The sequence below is a fragment of the Desmodus rotundus genome, chromosome 5, assembly GCF_022682495.2.
Source record: "Desmodus rotundus isolate HL8 chromosome 5, HLdesRot8A.1, whole genome shotgun sequence".
Taxonomy (NCBI): Eukaryota; Metazoa; Chordata; class Mammalia; order Chiroptera; family Phyllostomidae; genus Desmodus; species Desmodus rotundus.
Genome location: NC_071391.1, coordinates 118,526,886 through 118,544,829, shown reverse-complemented (window position 1 = coordinate 118,544,829; position 17,944 = coordinate 118,526,886). Strand labels below are relative to the sequence as shown.

The 17,944-nt window shown below is 46.7% G+C and overlaps 1 protein-coding gene across 1 annotated transcript in view; it reads left to right on the top strand.

The window, feature by feature from the left end:
- The window catches only part of TGFA (transforming growth factor alpha), a 102,301-nt gene that overhangs the window by 34,662 nt on the left and 49,695 nt on the right, over positions 1–17,944 (top strand). Inside the window, exon 2 of the mRNA XM_024558497.4 lies at positions 1,937–1,990. Within this exon, the coding sequence (XP_024414265.1) occupies positions 1,937–1,990 (54 nt within the window). The remainder of the gene's footprint in view (positions 1–1,936; positions 1,991–17,944) is intronic.

Here is a 17,944-nt window from a genome sequence, read left to right as displayed (position 1 = left end):
CATTCAGGGGCGGTTTGGGACTGGCCAGTGGCTCTTCTTGCAGAGAGGTATGCAAAGCGTCCCTGTGTTGTTATGTTACTACATGTCACTGGCTGCTGACTTTGGCCCTGAGAGGTTTGCGGCGGTGCCAGTGAAGTCAGTGTGACAGGTCCCCATCTGGCCGTGTGGAACCACTGAGACTTCCCCTGGCTTTGGCAGGAGAGCCTCGCTTTAATGCTTGGTGGGAGGATTACAAACTCAGCCTTGTACATATGTCCAGGGGATCCCTAAGAGCCGTGCTTCCAAAATTAGTGTCTACTGAGCAGCAAGAGAATCCCAAAGGGAAGACGTGGCGATTTTACTGATTTTCTCTTCTTGTTTCTCCCCTGCTCCCTGTTCCACACCAAATATCCTGTCCAGGACTCTGTAGGTGCCGTTGGGAAATCCATGCCAGGCCTCCTCCAAATGTGTTCTAAAGTTTTTGTGATGTTTGTCATTTCAGAGCCTAAAGAAAAGTTGGAGCATGATTGCTTTATCTGTTCTAAAAGTGTTTCATCACTGAGAGTCAAGGGCTCCTTTTTCTACACCCTGAGTGGAGGGGAAAGGGGCCGTCTCAACCTGCCTGGCAGGCGGGTTTGCGCTGGTCCTGTGTAGTGGAGGGGTCACAGCAAAGAACGTGCTTGTTTTCTGTGTGACGTGATTCATCTGCCTGCTGGGCGAACCCTTAGGTGGTCCAGACTCTGCGTGGCCACCGTGGCATCTTTCGCATTTCAGTTTTAGGAAGTCATTGTAACTTAGTTCATGCTGATTGCATAACTCACAAGAGGTTCCTTTTTCATTGAAAGTTGTTTCAGTGTTTCCAGAAACCTCCGCTGCCGTAACATCAGGGCACACAAGGTCATCCGTGTGCAGGGGCAGCTTCATGGGTATGTGACTTGTGTAGCCACAGAGTCTCACACTCTGACGGGCCCTAAGAATGGCATTAATGCTGTGGTTGCAGGCTTGACATTCTTAACAGTTTTGTCTTTAAATTTGTATCTTATAAGTGACGTTCAATGGGACAATGCAGTGTGCATGGGGACCTGTGATCCCACCTATTGTCACCACCTGCTGCCTCCCCTGGGTAGGACCTGGACATACAAAAAGGGAGAGGTTAGGTGCGGGCACCCCACGGCATCTCGGGACGGGGCTTGCTGGGATGACAGTGCTACAGCATGTTCAGTGCGTCACTATAGATGGGCACGAGCCTCTCCCCTACCCCTGACTCAGGTACCTAGTACATCCTGGTGCAGAGGTTGTAATATCCTTGGGGGTCCGCAGTCGGCCTCTGGTGGGGTGCCTGGGCCCTGGGAAGAAGAAATACCTGACTAGACTCCCCTGCCTCCAGCTGGGTCACGGCATATCCACCCAGCTCCTGGTGGGAGGGGAACCGGCAGTCGGCTGTCCCACGTGCACCTGCACACCCTGTCGCTGGCGCCTCCTGTGCCCATGAGGGGCTCCGCTCACCTTGCACTTGTCCTCATGCTGCAAAGAGAGAAGCGACACAAATAGCAAGCACAACACATGACATGCACAGCGGTGTGAATGTGCTCAGTGCCACTGAACTCTACACTGACAGTGGTTAGAACAGTACACTTATGTAGAGTCGATCACAATAAAAATATTTATACTGTATTTAGAAACAAAAACAAGAAACATCATGGCAGGTGGAGACAGAGACCCTGGGAGAAAGGAAAAAGCTTTCTATTTAGTACCGACAAAGGCACTGTTTTCCTGCTCTATGAACAAGGGGCCCTGCATTTTCATTTTGCACCGAGCCCCCCAAATTATGTGTCCAAGCCTGCCTATTGGCCACCTCGTAAAAATGCCCAGTCTTTGCCTTTCCCTAGCCCTGCCCTTGAATCCTGAAAGTCGGGTGCTGCCGAACTGACTTTTACCTGTCTCCTTCCCCCCACAGGTGTTTTGTTGGCTGTGTGTCAGGCCCTGGAGAACACCACATCCGCCTTGAGTGGTGAGTCCCATCTCCTCATCCCCTTGGTGTGGGATGGCATGTGGGGGATGGGCAGGGAGCAGCCCTTGGCTGGTTTGTGGAGCCTGGGCTGTAAGCTTCCCTCTGGGGCTCCTACCTGCTGAGCTTGCACCCAGCTGTCCCCTGAGCGATCTCTGCCCTGTGTCCCAGGGGCCAAGATCGTGCTCCTGGGAGGTCTTAACTGCAGGCCAGAGGGAGCTATGCCCCCCACATCCATGCCCTCCCCCCTCACTCAGGGCCAGCCCCCTCCCAGCTCTCTGTTCAGACCATCAGTGTGGGCAAGGGTGCTAGAAAACAGAGTCTGCACAACAAGCTAAGAGCTCGAAACTAGCTCATCTTGTAGTCCACCTAAACAAGAGCCAGATTCCTGAACCTTTTGTCTGCCTCTGCCCAGTGCTCTTTTTGGAGTCATTTTCTGGTTTGTCTTTTGACATTTGAAACGTTTGGGAAATGTAGGAGCAAACCACTCATGGCCAGTATCCCTGTTCCCTTCTGCACATTGTTTTCAGCTCTGACCGTGTGTGCTAATATTTCTATTCAATTAGTCCTGGCGAGAAAGCTATTTTGATTCCTGCTTTTCAAACTCAAGGTTTAGAGTTGTATGTTTTTCCATGTTGCTAGAAACTCTTAGATTTTATCCTTTCAAATTGCCATGATGTTCCATTAAAATGGACACGTGTGATTGAATTAAACATCCCCCATTGGATATTTACGTTGCCTTCAGTTTACGTTATGATGCTACATCTTTATGCCTAGAAGCCTTTTCCTTATTTTGGATACTTTCCTTAGGTTATGTCTCCAGGAGCAAGAATGAATATATTTATGACCCTTGGTACAGATTGCCAAACATAGCTTTCCAAGTGCATGTGAGCTGATCTTTACCCCAGCCATGCACGCATGAGTCTGCCGGTCTCACTGTTCCCTCGCTAACATGGGGTACGCTCCCATGCTCCTGCAGTGGCCCCCTGGTCTGTCTCCCTAGTTATTCCAGGGCAGTGTCAGGGTGTGTGTGTGTGTGAGGGGGTGTCACTTATGTATTCACAAGTTCTCTAACCCACCCACATACTGTCCCGCTACTTTTCTCCTGTGCCAGACCTTTCCTTCCAAACATACTGGAGGTGGCGCTGCCACTCCCACCGGGCACCACTGCTTCTGCAGCCCCGCAGCTCCCCTTGGAGCCATTATCCTCGGTGCCTGGAACCCTCGAGGTGCCCAAGCCACGTGGTCGTCTGTGATGACGCAGAAGACAATGCCTTTCTTCCTCTGCGTCCTGCTTTGTTGGGGCCAGGGGTGGAAGGGTGTACCAGTGCTTCCGGGCTCCAGGGCCTATTGGAGTTTCCATAAAGCAGTTCTTTTACTTTTTAGTTACCTCCCACATCACAAAGGGCTCAGATGTGAATATGTGGGGTGGGGAATAGCTTAGTAACTCCCCTATGCTGCTCTCAGATTTGTCCCAACCCCCTTCCTAGGATGCATTTACCCCCTGCCGGGTGCGTCCTCAGCCCTTCCTGGTTCTCACTGTAGGACCAGGTAGGTGAAGGTGTCACTTGCAGGCGACAGGATGCAATGACGATAAATGCTGATGCTACCATCCTTGGGGAGGGCGTCGTCCTGGTTCCTTTACCCCTCCTCCCGTGGCCATCCATTCATTCAGACAAGAATGGCCTCGGGGTGTTGAACCTGAGCCTACTCCCTCACGTGTGGCTCCTGCCAAGGTCCTTTGGGGTTTCCCAGTCCTCCCTGGGCAGACAGGGAAGACCTGCCATCTAGAAATGACTGTCCCTGCTGCAGTGGTGACAGCCTCTGTTTCACCTTTCCTTTCTGGACTTGCTTCTGTGAGAATGTCTCTGATATGAACAAGTGCCTGAGGTTTACTGTCCTCACTAGGATGTGTGGTCAGGAAACAGTAGCTGCCCCTGCTAGGGCGCTCGTCACCCTGGAACAGACTAATCCTGTGGCTCATGTGGAGGGTGAGAGTAGGGGCAGTGCCACAACTTCTAGTGTCCATAGGACTTCAAGGCCCTGGAGTTGTTGGTGTGTGGAGAAGGGAGGGAGGGGGACTGCCTGTCTAGACTCTGCGATGACTTGTGTTTGATGGGCTACTGAGCTATGAGAATCGTGCCCAGAAAGGTTAATGGGCTAGCTCTTTCCATTTTTACTTATTCTCGGCCCTGCCTGTTGGGCCAAGGCATGGATCCAGAGAGGGCTGGGCTAGGAGACAAGTCCATGGTGTGATGACTTTGTCGAAGCCACTTTGACACTGAATCAGGCTTGCTTGCTTAACTGTCTCTTCCTTTGGGTAGCCTTCCTGCCCTTGAAGACTGCGTAGGCCCTAACCACCACCACCCCGACTCTGTCCAACTAGGCTGAAATCCTGCGGTGGATGCCACTCAACCAGGGACCATCCGTACCAACCACACTCACTACCCCAGCACTGGAGAGAGAGTGTGTGTGTGTGTGTGTGTGTTTCACTCTTGGCTAATTCAATAAGCAAAACTATTTGAAAACATTTACTAAGGAAATCTTCATTCATAGAAGAACAGAAATATCGAATAGTAGTGAAATCAACCCCCACATACCCATCACCTAGCTTCAACAATTAGCATCACTCTGCCATTTTTCTTTCATTATGCTCCCAGCATTTTGATTTTTCCCTTTGCTGGGATATTTTAAAGCAAAGCCCACTTGTGAATATTGCTTTTATCTAACAGATAAGGACTTTTAAGAACAAAACCATAGTCCATTATGCCACAAAAGCAACAACGATTCTTTTTGTTAGATCCTCAGATGTGGAGGGTCGATGATGCCGCCCGGTTTTGTGACACTTCTTTTAATTTGCATTTCCTTTAATGTCTTCATATTTTCTTTCTACTTCCGTTACCTTTCCGTTGAACACTGTTCTTGTACAATGTGCTCATTGATACTCTGTGTGACTGACTTTCACATCTGAGCCCCTCCTAACCCCTTGCGCTCTGGACGTCAGTGGGCTCATTTACAAAACAATCCATTTAGGTGTAAAGATGTGTCATTTCAGGACAAAAGCTCCAAGGGCTTTACCCATGGCGGAAATATGCAGGTCTCTTCACTCTAGCAGCTGACAGGAGTGAGAACAGTAGTGGGTGTCGGAAGGGTTTGGTGCGTTCCTGAACGATAGAGCTGGAGCAGAAAGACTGCAGGAATGCTCAGGAGTAATGAGCTCGAACATGTTGATGGAGCAGCATGGAGAGAAAACTGCCAACTCCACGTGCCAATCAAGGGTAGTGCCTGAGCGTAAAGAACAGGGACTGATCCCATGTGGCTTTCTTGTGCTTTTTGAAAGAAAACAAAGTTCCATGGTCTTACTACCTGACAGTTAGCCTTGGCCTGTCTTTTTGAGGTTTCAATGGTTTCTTCCAGTCTCCTCTCTCTTAGATCCCAAAATGTGGAGGGTGGGTGATGCCAGAGGCATAGGAAACCAATATTATTGTCATCAGTAAATGTTTCTCAGACATCTACTTCCGGTGGGACTAGAGGAATGCATGTCTTAGGCTGGAGGTCAGGAAACCTGGGTGTCGGGCCCAGCTGATCTTGGCTTTACCAAGTTCTTGGGCAAGTTATTCATCCAGTTCTTCTTTGGATCTTAAGTTTCCTCATCTGTTGGATTTGAATCAGGGATGGCCTGTAAGATTTTTCACATGACCATTCTATGAATTGGTGGAGGCTACTTGGAAAGCTTTGTTGAGAAGGATTATTAGGCTACCTTTGGGAAGCTAGGAAGTACAGCGGGGAACAACAGGCAATGCCTGCCAAGGACCCAAGGTAGGGCGGCAGTAGTGTGACTGTCATGCATTTAATTCTCTTGGAACCAGAAGCTATTTTAAATACAGGTTCTAACATCCTAGTTGCTGAGACTATACAAAGAAGCAGCCCTTCTCTGTCTGTGTCCTGAAAAAGCCCACCATACAGGTGAAAAGAGAGCAAGGGAACCCATGAGAGCCTCATAATGACCTCAGGTGGGTTAGGACAAAAAAGGTGTATCTGTTTGGTTGTCAATTTGTAAAGCGTGCAGAGAAACATTAGCTGGAGGCAGGGCGAGGACGATGGCACCTACAACTTAGAACACACCCTCCCAAGGAAGGACTTCTGACCTCTCTTCAAAAGGCACCTTTTAATGCTCCTTAAAAGGGACAGAATGCACCCAGTTAAGTTGTTGGGTGGCTCCTTGCTTAATCCTCCTAAATGTTGCACAGTTCCGAGGCTGCCCATCTGGTTCTCTTGTTTTCATGAGACTCACTCTAATGACTGAGGGGTGTGGTGAGGGCTTTGCTCAGGCACCTGGGAGCCAGGCTCTGGGCTCCCCTCTGCTCCCTGCCTCGCATGATCACAGTACTCAGGGTGGCTCTCAACACCTCTGATCCACTGTTCCTTCCCCTAGCCTGTGTCTAATGATACCTGCATGGAGTCAGGGAGTGTTGGAAGGCTTGGTTAACTTGGTGTCAGAGGTGGTGATAAAAGAACATGGAAAATTCACAGTGGTGTTATTCATGGGGAAGGTCACCCTTAGCAGCTTGCTTGAAGAGATAGTGGTCAGATTTTGGTGGGGACTTTGGGCTTCACTTTGCTGAGAGGGTGAGTTTGGGCCGGAAGTGCACAGAGGGAGGGCAAAGATGATTATAGGAAAAAGTCTTGGAAGGCGTTACTTGTTTGGAAAACAGGTAGAACATGGGTCAGCCGGCAAGCCAGGGATCTGTTTATTGCTCATCTTGCCAAACAAAAGCTTCTCAGAATGCAAACTGCTTCCCCATTCCATTGTCTGGAGGTTTCCCATGTGGAGCTGCAGTCGTTCTAAAATTAGAAGGCTCACGTGTTCAGTCCAGGTACATGCTTCACTCTTCCGAATGCGTCTTTAGCACAAGAGACTTGGTGTGTCACGGTTTGGGGATAAAAACACATATATCTGTGTGTGCCGGGACTTGTTTCTGTGCTTAGAGGAATGCAGCCTTTGCAAAGGAGACTGTGCTGGGTCAGAAGGAAGGTTGCTCAGGGTAGTAGACAGGCCAGAGGATACAGAATCAGGGACCACAGTTCTGACTCACTAGTTGTGTGACCTTAAATCTCCCTGAACCTCAGCTCTCCCATCAATAAAATTAAGGAGTGGCATTAAGGCAGTGTCCTTTCAAACTGTGAGTCACGAAATCACTTGAGTGGGTCATGACCAACATTTTTTTATAATGGGATTGAAATGCTTAGAATAGAGAATTTCAAAAGTAAGTGAATAAACTGGTCACCATAAAAAGTATGTGCTGAAAGTTTAGTGATACTATCATTACATCTACTATTATTCACTAACCTCAAGATGGCATTAGTTGTAAGATGCTCCAGAAAAAAAAAAAAGAGGGAGAGAAATGAATAGGAAAAAAAAGAATAAAAAAGGAAAACAATAAATAAAATTAGAAAAAAGGAACAGAGAATTTCAGAGTGTGTTACATGATGGAAGGACAGGTATTGCTTGACAATACCCTTGCTGTCGTCATTGGTGGATTCATATATTGACATTCTGCGTCATTTCACATGTAGGATGGTAACCATATTGCACCCTTTATAACTTCCAGATTTGATTTCTTCAACACTTGCAGAGTAAGTGCCATAAATTTTTCTAGACCTGTACATTTCACCCCCGCACACACACATACATTCACCCCTAGCCTCTTACAGTTCTTATTCATTCCTAATTTGACAGAAGTTCTTTTAATCTGCTCACCTTTATCAAGCAAGTCTTCCCAAACACTCAGCTTGTAGCAGAAACAACAGCTCTTTCCTTATGCATAGACATGTCATTAGTTTACGTAATACATAATTAAATTACATAAATACAGTGAGTGCAACTAGCATAAACAGGCTTGGGAACAAACACAAATGTCTTCTTGGTAAATATATAGCTTAACTGGTAAAAAACAGAAGTGGACTTGTAAACAAGAATAGCCAACTAACCGAGCATCTGCGTGTTGAGGATCTAGATGTTTTGGCGAAGCGAAGGGGAGGATGGAGTGGGTGAAGCAGGGACTTGGTTTAAGTCAGGCTCGGTGAGGAGAGCGTCCACCATCTTTGAAAGAATAGGCAAGAGACACAACTCATGGATTTTTTTTTTTAATCTAAGCCTATGGAAGCCTTACCATTCTCCCACTTTTTAGTTGTGACACTTATTTAGCACACATTAATTAAGTATTACCTCATGCCAGGCGTTGTGCTGGGCCCTGGAGATACCCATGAGGCCGGCCATCACAGGGCTTAGGGTCCAATAGGTAACATTGGTGACTTTTACATGTCGAAGTAAATCATAAGCATAGACAAAGTCGTGATCTACCAAGATGGATCTCTTTGAAGAAAACACCTGCTTCTGCTATACTCAGACTTTCAATTTTTAATTGAAGTGCCAAACTGTATACCTTTAACTCTCTTTGTTACATTGCATCGTGTTTGGTTTGGCCCATGGTGCTGGGCTGGTTTTCCATCTGACCATCACTCTTCTGGGCTGCGGTTGTCCATCTGTGAGGTTGGCAAAGAGGATATCTCCACCAGGAACCTTTTGTAGCAAGAGCAGGACCCAAGCACACATCAGCCTAAAGGGGGGTTGATTTTAGGGAGTCAGCCCTTGGAGAATCCACAGCAATGCTGAGCAGCCTGGACATGGGGGCGCAGGAGCCAGGGTGACTGCTCGGATCTCGGCTGCAGCAGTTTGGAGCCATTTACTCTGTACCTGCCATAGAAACCATACCAACTCCTGTCATTTTTGTGCCTCTTAGCTCAGAGTCTCAAGAGAGAATCAGATTGGTTGGCCTTCCTTGGTTAAGTGGTCACCCAGCAACCACGGCAGGGTTGGGAGGAGAAGGCTGCAGGGTAGCAGGTGCCAAAGTTCAGCATAGGCCTTGGGCAGGGCAGAGTCCCTTATTAGACCTGGAGGAGGCAAAGACCAGCTTCCCTAATCCAGAGGGATCCCTTGAATCATTCATTCAATCTCACATTTATTGAGCACTTACCACATACCAGGCCCTGATCTCAACAGAGAAAGGACCGGTTTTCAAGGACCTTCTATTCCCCCAGAACAGATAGATATAATATTATATTTCAATATATCAAATTGGTATATTTTTGAGAGTGTCAGTTCTGAGTGCTAGTGCGTGTGAGGTGAGATGGCTACATACACTGCTAACGAGTGTAGGTCCTGTTTCCTGGGAAAACAGACAAGAGCATAGCCCAGAAATCTGTACTTTTAGTCCTCAACCACATTTCGCTAAGGCCCGATGGGAAGGAGTGGCGAGGCACACATCTCTGTAGGCTGAGGCGCCTTCTCCTGAAGGCGGCAGCTCGTCTCATCCCCGGCGCTCTGGCTGCTCCTCAGCTGGACAGGGCTGGGAGCCTGTGAAATGGCTGTGTTCCAGGACTGACTTCCTAGCATTCACCAGAGGCTTGGTAAAGAGAAACACAAACCTCGGAGAATGGGCCATCACCTTAAAGCATCCTCTTTCCCGTTAGCCTTGCTGTGGTGAGTTGGTAGCTTAGGGGTAAGGCATCGGCTTTGTTATCGAAGAGCCTGAGCCAAGTCTGAGGCACAGCCTAGAATGTCTGGTCACTTACTAATGAAGGGACCTTTGGCTTTTGGAATCCAGCCAGGTTCAGGTATCCTCCTTAGCAGGCTCAGCAGCGTTCGACTTACAGATTCATTCTGAATCTCTCTTAGCTTTCCTATCTTAAAAGTCATGGCCCTCCTCCCATATCAGAATGTATAAAGGAAGGTGTCTTCATACCACTGGCCATTTTACTACCAGTTTGCCTCAGCTGGAATGTTGCCTAAACACCAAAACATGCTGGCACTAAACAAGGGAATGGCCAAGAGGAACCGAACTGAAGGGCCTCGGTCCCCCTCACAGACCCAGGCCTGCGGCCTGGGGATCAGAAGAGCACCCTTCCTCTCAGCTGTCACTTCGCAGCTTGGCTAGGAATCTTTTTCTTTTGAGGCCTTCTTTCATGCTGACTGTTGGGGGCTTGGGAGGTAGTGAACGTCTCTCTCTGCCTTACACACTAGGTCTAGAATTTGGAATCTTGAAAGTGGAAGGTGTTAGATCTTCTATGAAATCTGCCACAAGTGAATCTCCCTGGCACCCTGAGGCACAACAAATGAAAACATAATCAATCGTGAATCCTGAAGCAGTCCATGGAACCTCTGTAAAATTCTGGGTCTAGAAGGCTTTCCACTTGATATCCTATTCAATAAATGCAGCCCAGCACGGTGGAAAGCTCTAGAAACCCAGTTAGAGGCACATCGAACCAAATGATACCCAGATTGTAGTTGTCACTGGAAGCAATTACTTCCTGAGGGTTTAACTGTGGGTCAGCACTTTCCAACCTTTTTCAGAATAAAGACCAAATGTAAACATCAATAGTGTTTGGGGTCTCGCAGATAGCCATTGTACCTTTAGCATTAAATTAAATAAAATAATTCAATTAAATTGACATACAAAAGCTGCTATGAGCACTCAGTAACACTTCAAAATAAATTCGTATTTAATTGGTCACTGTAGAACCCACATAGTAATATATAAGCTAACATTTATCAAACTCACTTTATGCTGGGTCCTGTCCTATATATTCTCATTTAATATCTGCAATGCTAAGAAGAAGGTACTGTTATTAGCCCCATTTTACGCTTGACAAAACTGAAGCACAGAGAAGTTAAGTAACCTTTGGCAGAGCTGGGGTTTGAACCCAGGTGACTGCAGAGATCTAAGCACTTCACCACTATGCTTTTAAAAACACACACACAGAGACACACACCTGTCTCATTCGGCCCACAGGTATAACTTGAGAGGAGATTCCCAGACACCTTGCAGTGAGTAACTCTGATTTTCTTCTTTCCCCTTCCGCGAGACAGATTGGGAACGACACCTTCTTGGGGTTTTAATCCTCCGTGCCACTAAAAATCAAACATACCTCTTAAAGCAAAGTATGGGCGTGTATGTGTGCATGTGTATGCATGTGCACATGTGAGCACTCCTGTGTGTACATGTGTGTGTGCATAACCTTTTATTTAATATTATATTCTTAACATGAAACTGTGGAATCTTCCTTTATACATTTATCCCTCCATCCAACAAAGGCTGACTCTGTTCCTATGACGTGCTGCGTACCGGGAGAATGACCGAGACATAGTCCTGCCCCTGGGGGTCTCACCGCTCAGCAGAACCATCTGGCTAACAAATAACCACACTCGTGTGTCATGCCTGCTCTCAGGTGGGGGCATGAGGTACCGTGGGGTGAGGAGAGGGAACCCCAGTTTGTTCTTTGGGAGGCATCAGGGAAGGCTCCTCGAATGAAGTGACCTTGAACTGAGTTTTAGAGGCTGAGATGAAGTTGAGCAGGTTGACTTTGGAGGAGGGGCTGGGCATGTAGGAGCTCAGAGGTGAGGCTGGAAGAAAGTGGTAGCCAGCTGAGGAAAGCTGTGCATGGCCTTTGTTCTGAAGTGTATACACTATTATTATTGTAAATGCTTTGCTGAAATCTAGTCACAGATAGGTGCTGCCTTAAAAAAATCTTTCCATAGGTTTCTGTAAGAAGGCCATGTTATTAGGCCTGTGAAACATAGGACTAAACCTACGGGGCTCCGAGTCACAGATCCGCACAGGTAATTACGCAGTCCACCCACGCGTGAGCTTTTGTATGCGCAGTGTTCCTCGTTCGCCAGCTGCTTGGATGTACACCCAGTGGGGGTGGTTTCTAGGCTGGAAATTCTCACATTATTCTCAGAGCTTCTACTTTACTTGATTTTAGCTTCTCATTAGCAGGTGAGGGAATTGTGCCTTTTTTATCTTTTTAAATTTGGCTTGATGGGAAAGTGCCTAAAAATAAAAATCATTAGAATCTGATAGCACAGTGGTTACAGTAAATTCTAGAGCCACACGGCCTGGGTTCAAGTCTTAGCTGTGTCCCTTGGGGACTGTGACCCTGAGCGAGCGACCTAACCACTGCCTACCCCAGGTACCTCGTCTGTGAGGTCGCAGTAACAGCAGGGCCTGCCTCAGAGGGCCGTTGTGAGGATTCGCAGAGACGACTTACCGAAAGTGCTTGAACAGTGTCAGGTATATAGTAAGTTCTACTTGTTAGATAAGCATTTTCCTTTGGTTGTACAAAGAGAGAGAGAAAGCAGTAACACACATGGGAGAAGCGGTAGCTGAAACACCAGGATGGCCTGAGCCAACTGGTGGCTGTGACGGACTAAGCCACATAACTCAGTGCTCAAGGGCGTGATGTCCTTGAATCTTAAAGAATGGGTCAAAGGAAGTAGTGTTGTAAAATGTGCTACTCTGGCAGGTGCCAAAAAAATAAAGCTTTTCTTTTAGAATTACTGTACCCAAAGCCCCTTCTGTGACAGTTATGGGACATGTGGAATGTCATGCTCTATTCCGAGCGGTGAGACTTTGGAGGAACAGAGAGCAATTGGAAAAAACCACCGTGTGGAAAGGCCGAAGGCCCCTTGAGGCACCAGAGAGCAGCAAAGGAAGAGGGGGTCTTGGCTGCCGGTGCCCAGGGCCCAGCACTTCTCAGGAGCACAGAGTGAAAACGGCACGGTCTCTTGCGTGAGGAAGTGACCCCTTGCTACGTGGAAGCCCTTTCACACTGTGTTTAAAGTACAGATAGGTTGCTCTTCCTTCATGTGAAGAGTTCAAGGGGAGGTTGATCACCACATGTGGGGACTATTTGTAGCTCTTTATACAGGAAGAGTTCACTCCAAATTCCCCTTTTGATTCCAATGAGATGAGAATCTAAGTGGGAGCACAGGTGAGAAGATAAAGATGGGGAAATAAATGAAGAATATTACTAATTGAGAAACTAGAGTTATTGGGATTAAGTGGCTTTAGGATTAACCATCAGGTGAGAACATGGAAGAAAATCCTATTTTTTTTTTCTAAAAGAGAAAAAAGGTATGGGGGGTGGGAGTTCTATGGGACACTTGAGAAAGAGAATATTATCCTGAAGGGATCTTTGGCCCAATTCAAGTTGACTTAATTTTCTGATTGTTTTCATTGTTGTGACTGAAAGTGAGGGCTTACTGCCAAGGGCTATCGGGACATCAGAGATGGACAAGGGACATCCCTGCCCTCACCGCGTCCTCTTTAAGTGATGGGGGTGAGGAGTAGAACTGCAAACCTTTAGGACAGGATGCAAATCATTCAAGCCCTGAGTTAAGTGACTGCACACCGGAGTTATAAATCAGTCAGTGCCAGCAAGGGCCCGGCCGGGCTGTCCCCTTCCAGAGGAGACTGAAGCAGGCGCCTTGGGGAGTGCATTTTTGATCTATGTTCCACCACCATGGAAGGCCTTCCCAGCTTGGGAATCAGCTTCGGCAATGACAGGAGGCTTGAAAATGTGTGTTTGGAGGATCCCGGGTGTCTCGGAATCCAGGAGCTCGCATCTGTGAACCAAGGAAAAGCAATAGGAACTTTCTGAAGTAGGAGGTGTGTGACCTGGAGCTTAGAACAAGTCAGCGTTCCCCAAGCAGAGCACTGTCACAGGTGCAGGCAACACGAGAAAGCACCAGGCCACTGGGCTGCAGCCAAGTATGGGCTGAGACTGCAGAGAGAGGACCACAAATACCGTCGCCTTAAGAGCAAAAGTTTAATTCTTACTCAGTTGAAGTTTACTGTGGGCCCTGGGTGACTCTCCAGGGAAACCAATGGTGCAGGTTAAACCTCCACATCAGCAAGTGGGATGTCAGCTCTAGTGCCAGCAGCTGATGGCTCTCACCCAGATATGTGTCACTTTTTAGTGCTCACAGATCGTTGCTTGAGGCAGCTCGTGTGGCCATACCCAACCTCAAGGGAATGGGGAAGAACAGGCCTTCTCTGTGCCTAGACTCTGTAGAGGCCTGCCCATACTGACACAGAAGCCAAGTGCAATCTTTGAGCTGGGCCTCAGAATCTACCCTTTTAACTCCCTTGGTGATCCACAGTCACACTGAAGTCCCCAGACCACTGGGTAAGACAGGAGTTCTCAGCTTCGGCTGCACATTGGAATTACCTGGGGAATTTTAAAAACTGATGCTCTGGCCCTTCTCCCAGAGATCCTAATTCACGGGTTCTGCGGGTGAGGTCCAGACATCAGTATTTGTTCCATCTCCCCAGGGGACTCCAGAACGGGCCAGGGTAGAAAACCTCAGGTGTGGGGAAAAGGACAAGGGCTGTGGAATCCTGACCCTAATACCGCCTGAGACCCAGTGTGCATATCTGTCAATGGCCACGAAGATCAAACAAATGTGAGAGCACAATATGGAACAAATATTGGCTATTACATACTGGCCGGTGTGCACTTTTATATAAACTGGATTTGCGTACACTCATCTATGTATGGCATTGATCTCCCTCCCCCACAAAGCCAGAGAGGAAGGAAAGTGCCCTCCACACCTCTGCATCTGTCTCCTTTCGTAGACAATAAATGGATGATCCCTGCTCCCACCTGTCCACTTACCTTGGTGATAAAGGAGAGGAAAAAAGAGGGAAAAAACTTCTCCCCTGCCTCTCTTTTCCTTTTCCTTTTCCAAAAACCTTAGCCTTTATTCTACCATTGCCTTTCCCAGGCCCCTTTCCCTTCACTCTCTGTTCAGCCTGAACCTGTGCTTTGCACCCCTACCCCCCTATAAACCTTTCTCCAACCTCTTCCTATAGCCCATTCTCCAAAGACACCCTGGTCCCATGCCAGGCCAGACAGTGAGCATCCCAGCCCCAGGCGAGGCCCCTTCCTGCTTTCTGATGGGTCCAGCAGCATAGGAAATCCATACTTTCAGAAAATTCATACCCAAGGCATCGTCCCATGGTAGTATTGTTAGGACTGGCAAGTCAGCAGCACTCTGGGAGGTCAATTGTGTGATCGGTAAGGCTAGCCTTTGTGAGCTGCTCTGGCACTCTTACCCAATCTGTAAGATATTTTGTTTCAGATTAGATCCTGAGATCTAACCAACTAATCTGCAAATGACCTCTTCAAATGCTACCATATTATAACCTGGAAATCGCCTCAGAAGTCAGTTTTCTTTAGTTATAAAAATACCACATTGGCTTTCTTTCATGGACAGAGTTCAGAATTAGTGCAGGAATAAGCTGCTTTTAATTATTTTTCCTCTCATGTCTAACAGTTTGCAAGGCAGAACAATGCAAGAGTATCTCATAAGAAGTAAATGCAATACCGCTTATGAAAATACAGATTTGTGCATTTGATGTGAATTATTAACTCTACGAAAGGATCAAAAGATTCCCCCACCCTAGACAGTTATGACATAGATCCTTTGAAATGATCAGCTAATATGGCTGAGGTCTATGATGGGAGGTTTTATGTGAAGCATCCTACTATAGGCCCAGAAGTTGGAGGCTGCTACCTTTCTACCCATCAGCCTGAGCCTCCTCTCCACCATGGATTCTTCGTCAGAAGTCGGCAGGGCTGGAATGCCATGTGTCCAAAGGAAAAGATGTCCAAGGAGCTCCCCTCCTTGTCAGCAGGGACCATTTGCACAGCTTTCCCATACCTGCAGTGCCTCCTGCATAGTAGGTGCAGTTGGTGTTTATCACTGATATGTCCATGGTGTTAGGTCTAGTCCAGACATTGGAGGTTTATTGAATTAAGCAGAAATGCTTAGCAATCTCAAAATGAGCCTCCTTCGGTAATATCTCTGTCGTCTATGTATGCTCTTACAAATGAGATAGTTGAACATGTGTTTGAACTTCCGGTTTAAGTTGCACCCAATGCAGTACCTGCTGTGTCACCATCATTGTTGTTCTTGTAGAACAACAGCACCAGTAGCAATGTGCTCTCAGAGCAAGACCCCAGCTCACTCCTGACCTGCCTGGCCCTGCTGTGTGCAGCCCCAGCTCCCTCTCTAGCTGTAGCTCACGCTTCTCTCCTTCTTATTCTCTCTGCTCCAACTCTCTGGCCTCTTATCTTTTTCTCAGATGTGTCGAACCTTCTCTGACTCTAGGCTTTTGCACTTGCTATATCTTCTGCCTGGGATTCTCTGTCCCAGGTTTCCCCATGACCCATTCATTTGTGTCCTTCAGGTCTCTGATCTGCTTCCCCTTCTCAGAGTGACCTTCCTTGAATGGTGACCTCCCACAGCCATTCTCCATCACACCCCTGTTCATTTCCTTCATAGTGCTCACTGCTGTCTGTAATGATTTCATTGTGTTATTTACTTATCATGTGCCTGCCTCCCCCAGTAGACCTTAGAGCGGTGATCTTGTCTGGCTAGTCCAATCATGTATCCCCAGGGCCCAGCACAGTGCTGGACATACAGAAAGCACTTGATATTTTGGTGAGTGAGTGAAGTAATAAATGAATACTAAGCACTATCCAAGTGCTTTAACATCACCATTGCATCTTTACAGCAGTCACTATTGATACATGGGAAGTGGAGGTCCAGAGGGTTTCGGTGACTTGCCCAAGGTCAGAATCAGTAACAAAGAGCCGAGATTTGATCTCCGTCCACCTGTCTGCAAAAGTCTGTTCCAGGGGCAGTTCTGAGGTTATGGTTCAATAAGTTTTTGCCTTATTCTGACCTTCACAGGTTTATTAGTAGGAAGTATTTTGTTTATTCCTGCAGCTGAAAACTTTTTGTCCATGGCCTTGAAATAGGTCATTATCCACAGTTCTGTGTAAAAGAACTAACAAGGAGGTTCTGGTAGAAACATATTTTCAAGGGAGTTGTACATATCTGCTTGAGCATGTGGGTTATAGATGATTCTTCTTTGAGAAGTAATAATACACATCTTAAGACCTAGTTTTTGGAAAACAAAACAACAAAAATAATGATGGTGTCACATGGAAAGTAAGGCCAAGCTCCAGTAGGGAGCATCGACGATGTTCTGGTGACAACCCCCTTCCCCCAGAGGTAGGTGCCCAGAGGTTCACACAGGCAGGTTAGGGCAGCTTTGCCGTTGCTGGTCTGAGACTAGACGCTGTCAAAGGGAACTCAGTAATGCCGGTTGGAAAGGAGATTAAATCAGTGTTTTTACAAAGTATATAATCATTCACCTGGAAAACACACACAAACCATCTGTTAGAAATATTGAGAGTATCTAATATGGTGCAAGTAAGAAAATAAACAATCAGTAGTTTTCTTATAAACCATCAATAACCAATTAAAAATATACTAGGGATGATCACCTTCAAATAATTATCAAATAGACTATAAACTATATATGAATAAATTTTTAAAGATTTGTTCGAGATCTGTTTGGAAAATATCATAAAACTCTCCTTTTGAGTTAATTTATTTGACCTAGTAGAGAGGCTCTATTTGCGCCTCAGTAAGAAAGCACAATGTTATAAAAGCGTTAGTTCTTCCCATTAGTACTTTAGAAACTTAAGCCCTGGATGGTGTGGCTCAGGAGATAGAGTACCAGTCTGCAAACCAACGAGTCACTGGTTCAATCCCCAGTCAGGGCACATGCCTGGGTTGTGGGCCAGGTCTCCAATAAGGGGTATGCTAGAGGCAACCACACATTAATGTTTCTCTCCCTCTCTGTCTCCTTCCCCTCTGTCTAAAATAAATAAATTTTTTTTAAAGAAAGAAATTTAAGGCAGTTCTAGTTAGTCTTTAGAATTAGAATGGGTAAAGAGGAATTTGACTAAAGGATTCTAAAGTTTACCTTTAAGAATAAAGCACAAGAAAATGTTGGTTTAAAAGGTAGAAGGATTTGTACTATCAAATATTAATAAATGATAGGAAGTTGCACTAATCATAACATTGTGACACTGGCAGAAGAATAGATTCATTCAGGAAGCTCCAGTAGAGAGCCAATTACACATAACAGGTTGACATGACAAAAAGTGGCATTTTGCGTCCCTGAGGAATGGGGGATGATGTCACAAATGATCCCTGGTTCCTAGGCTAAACATTGAAATAGAGATAAAGTTAGA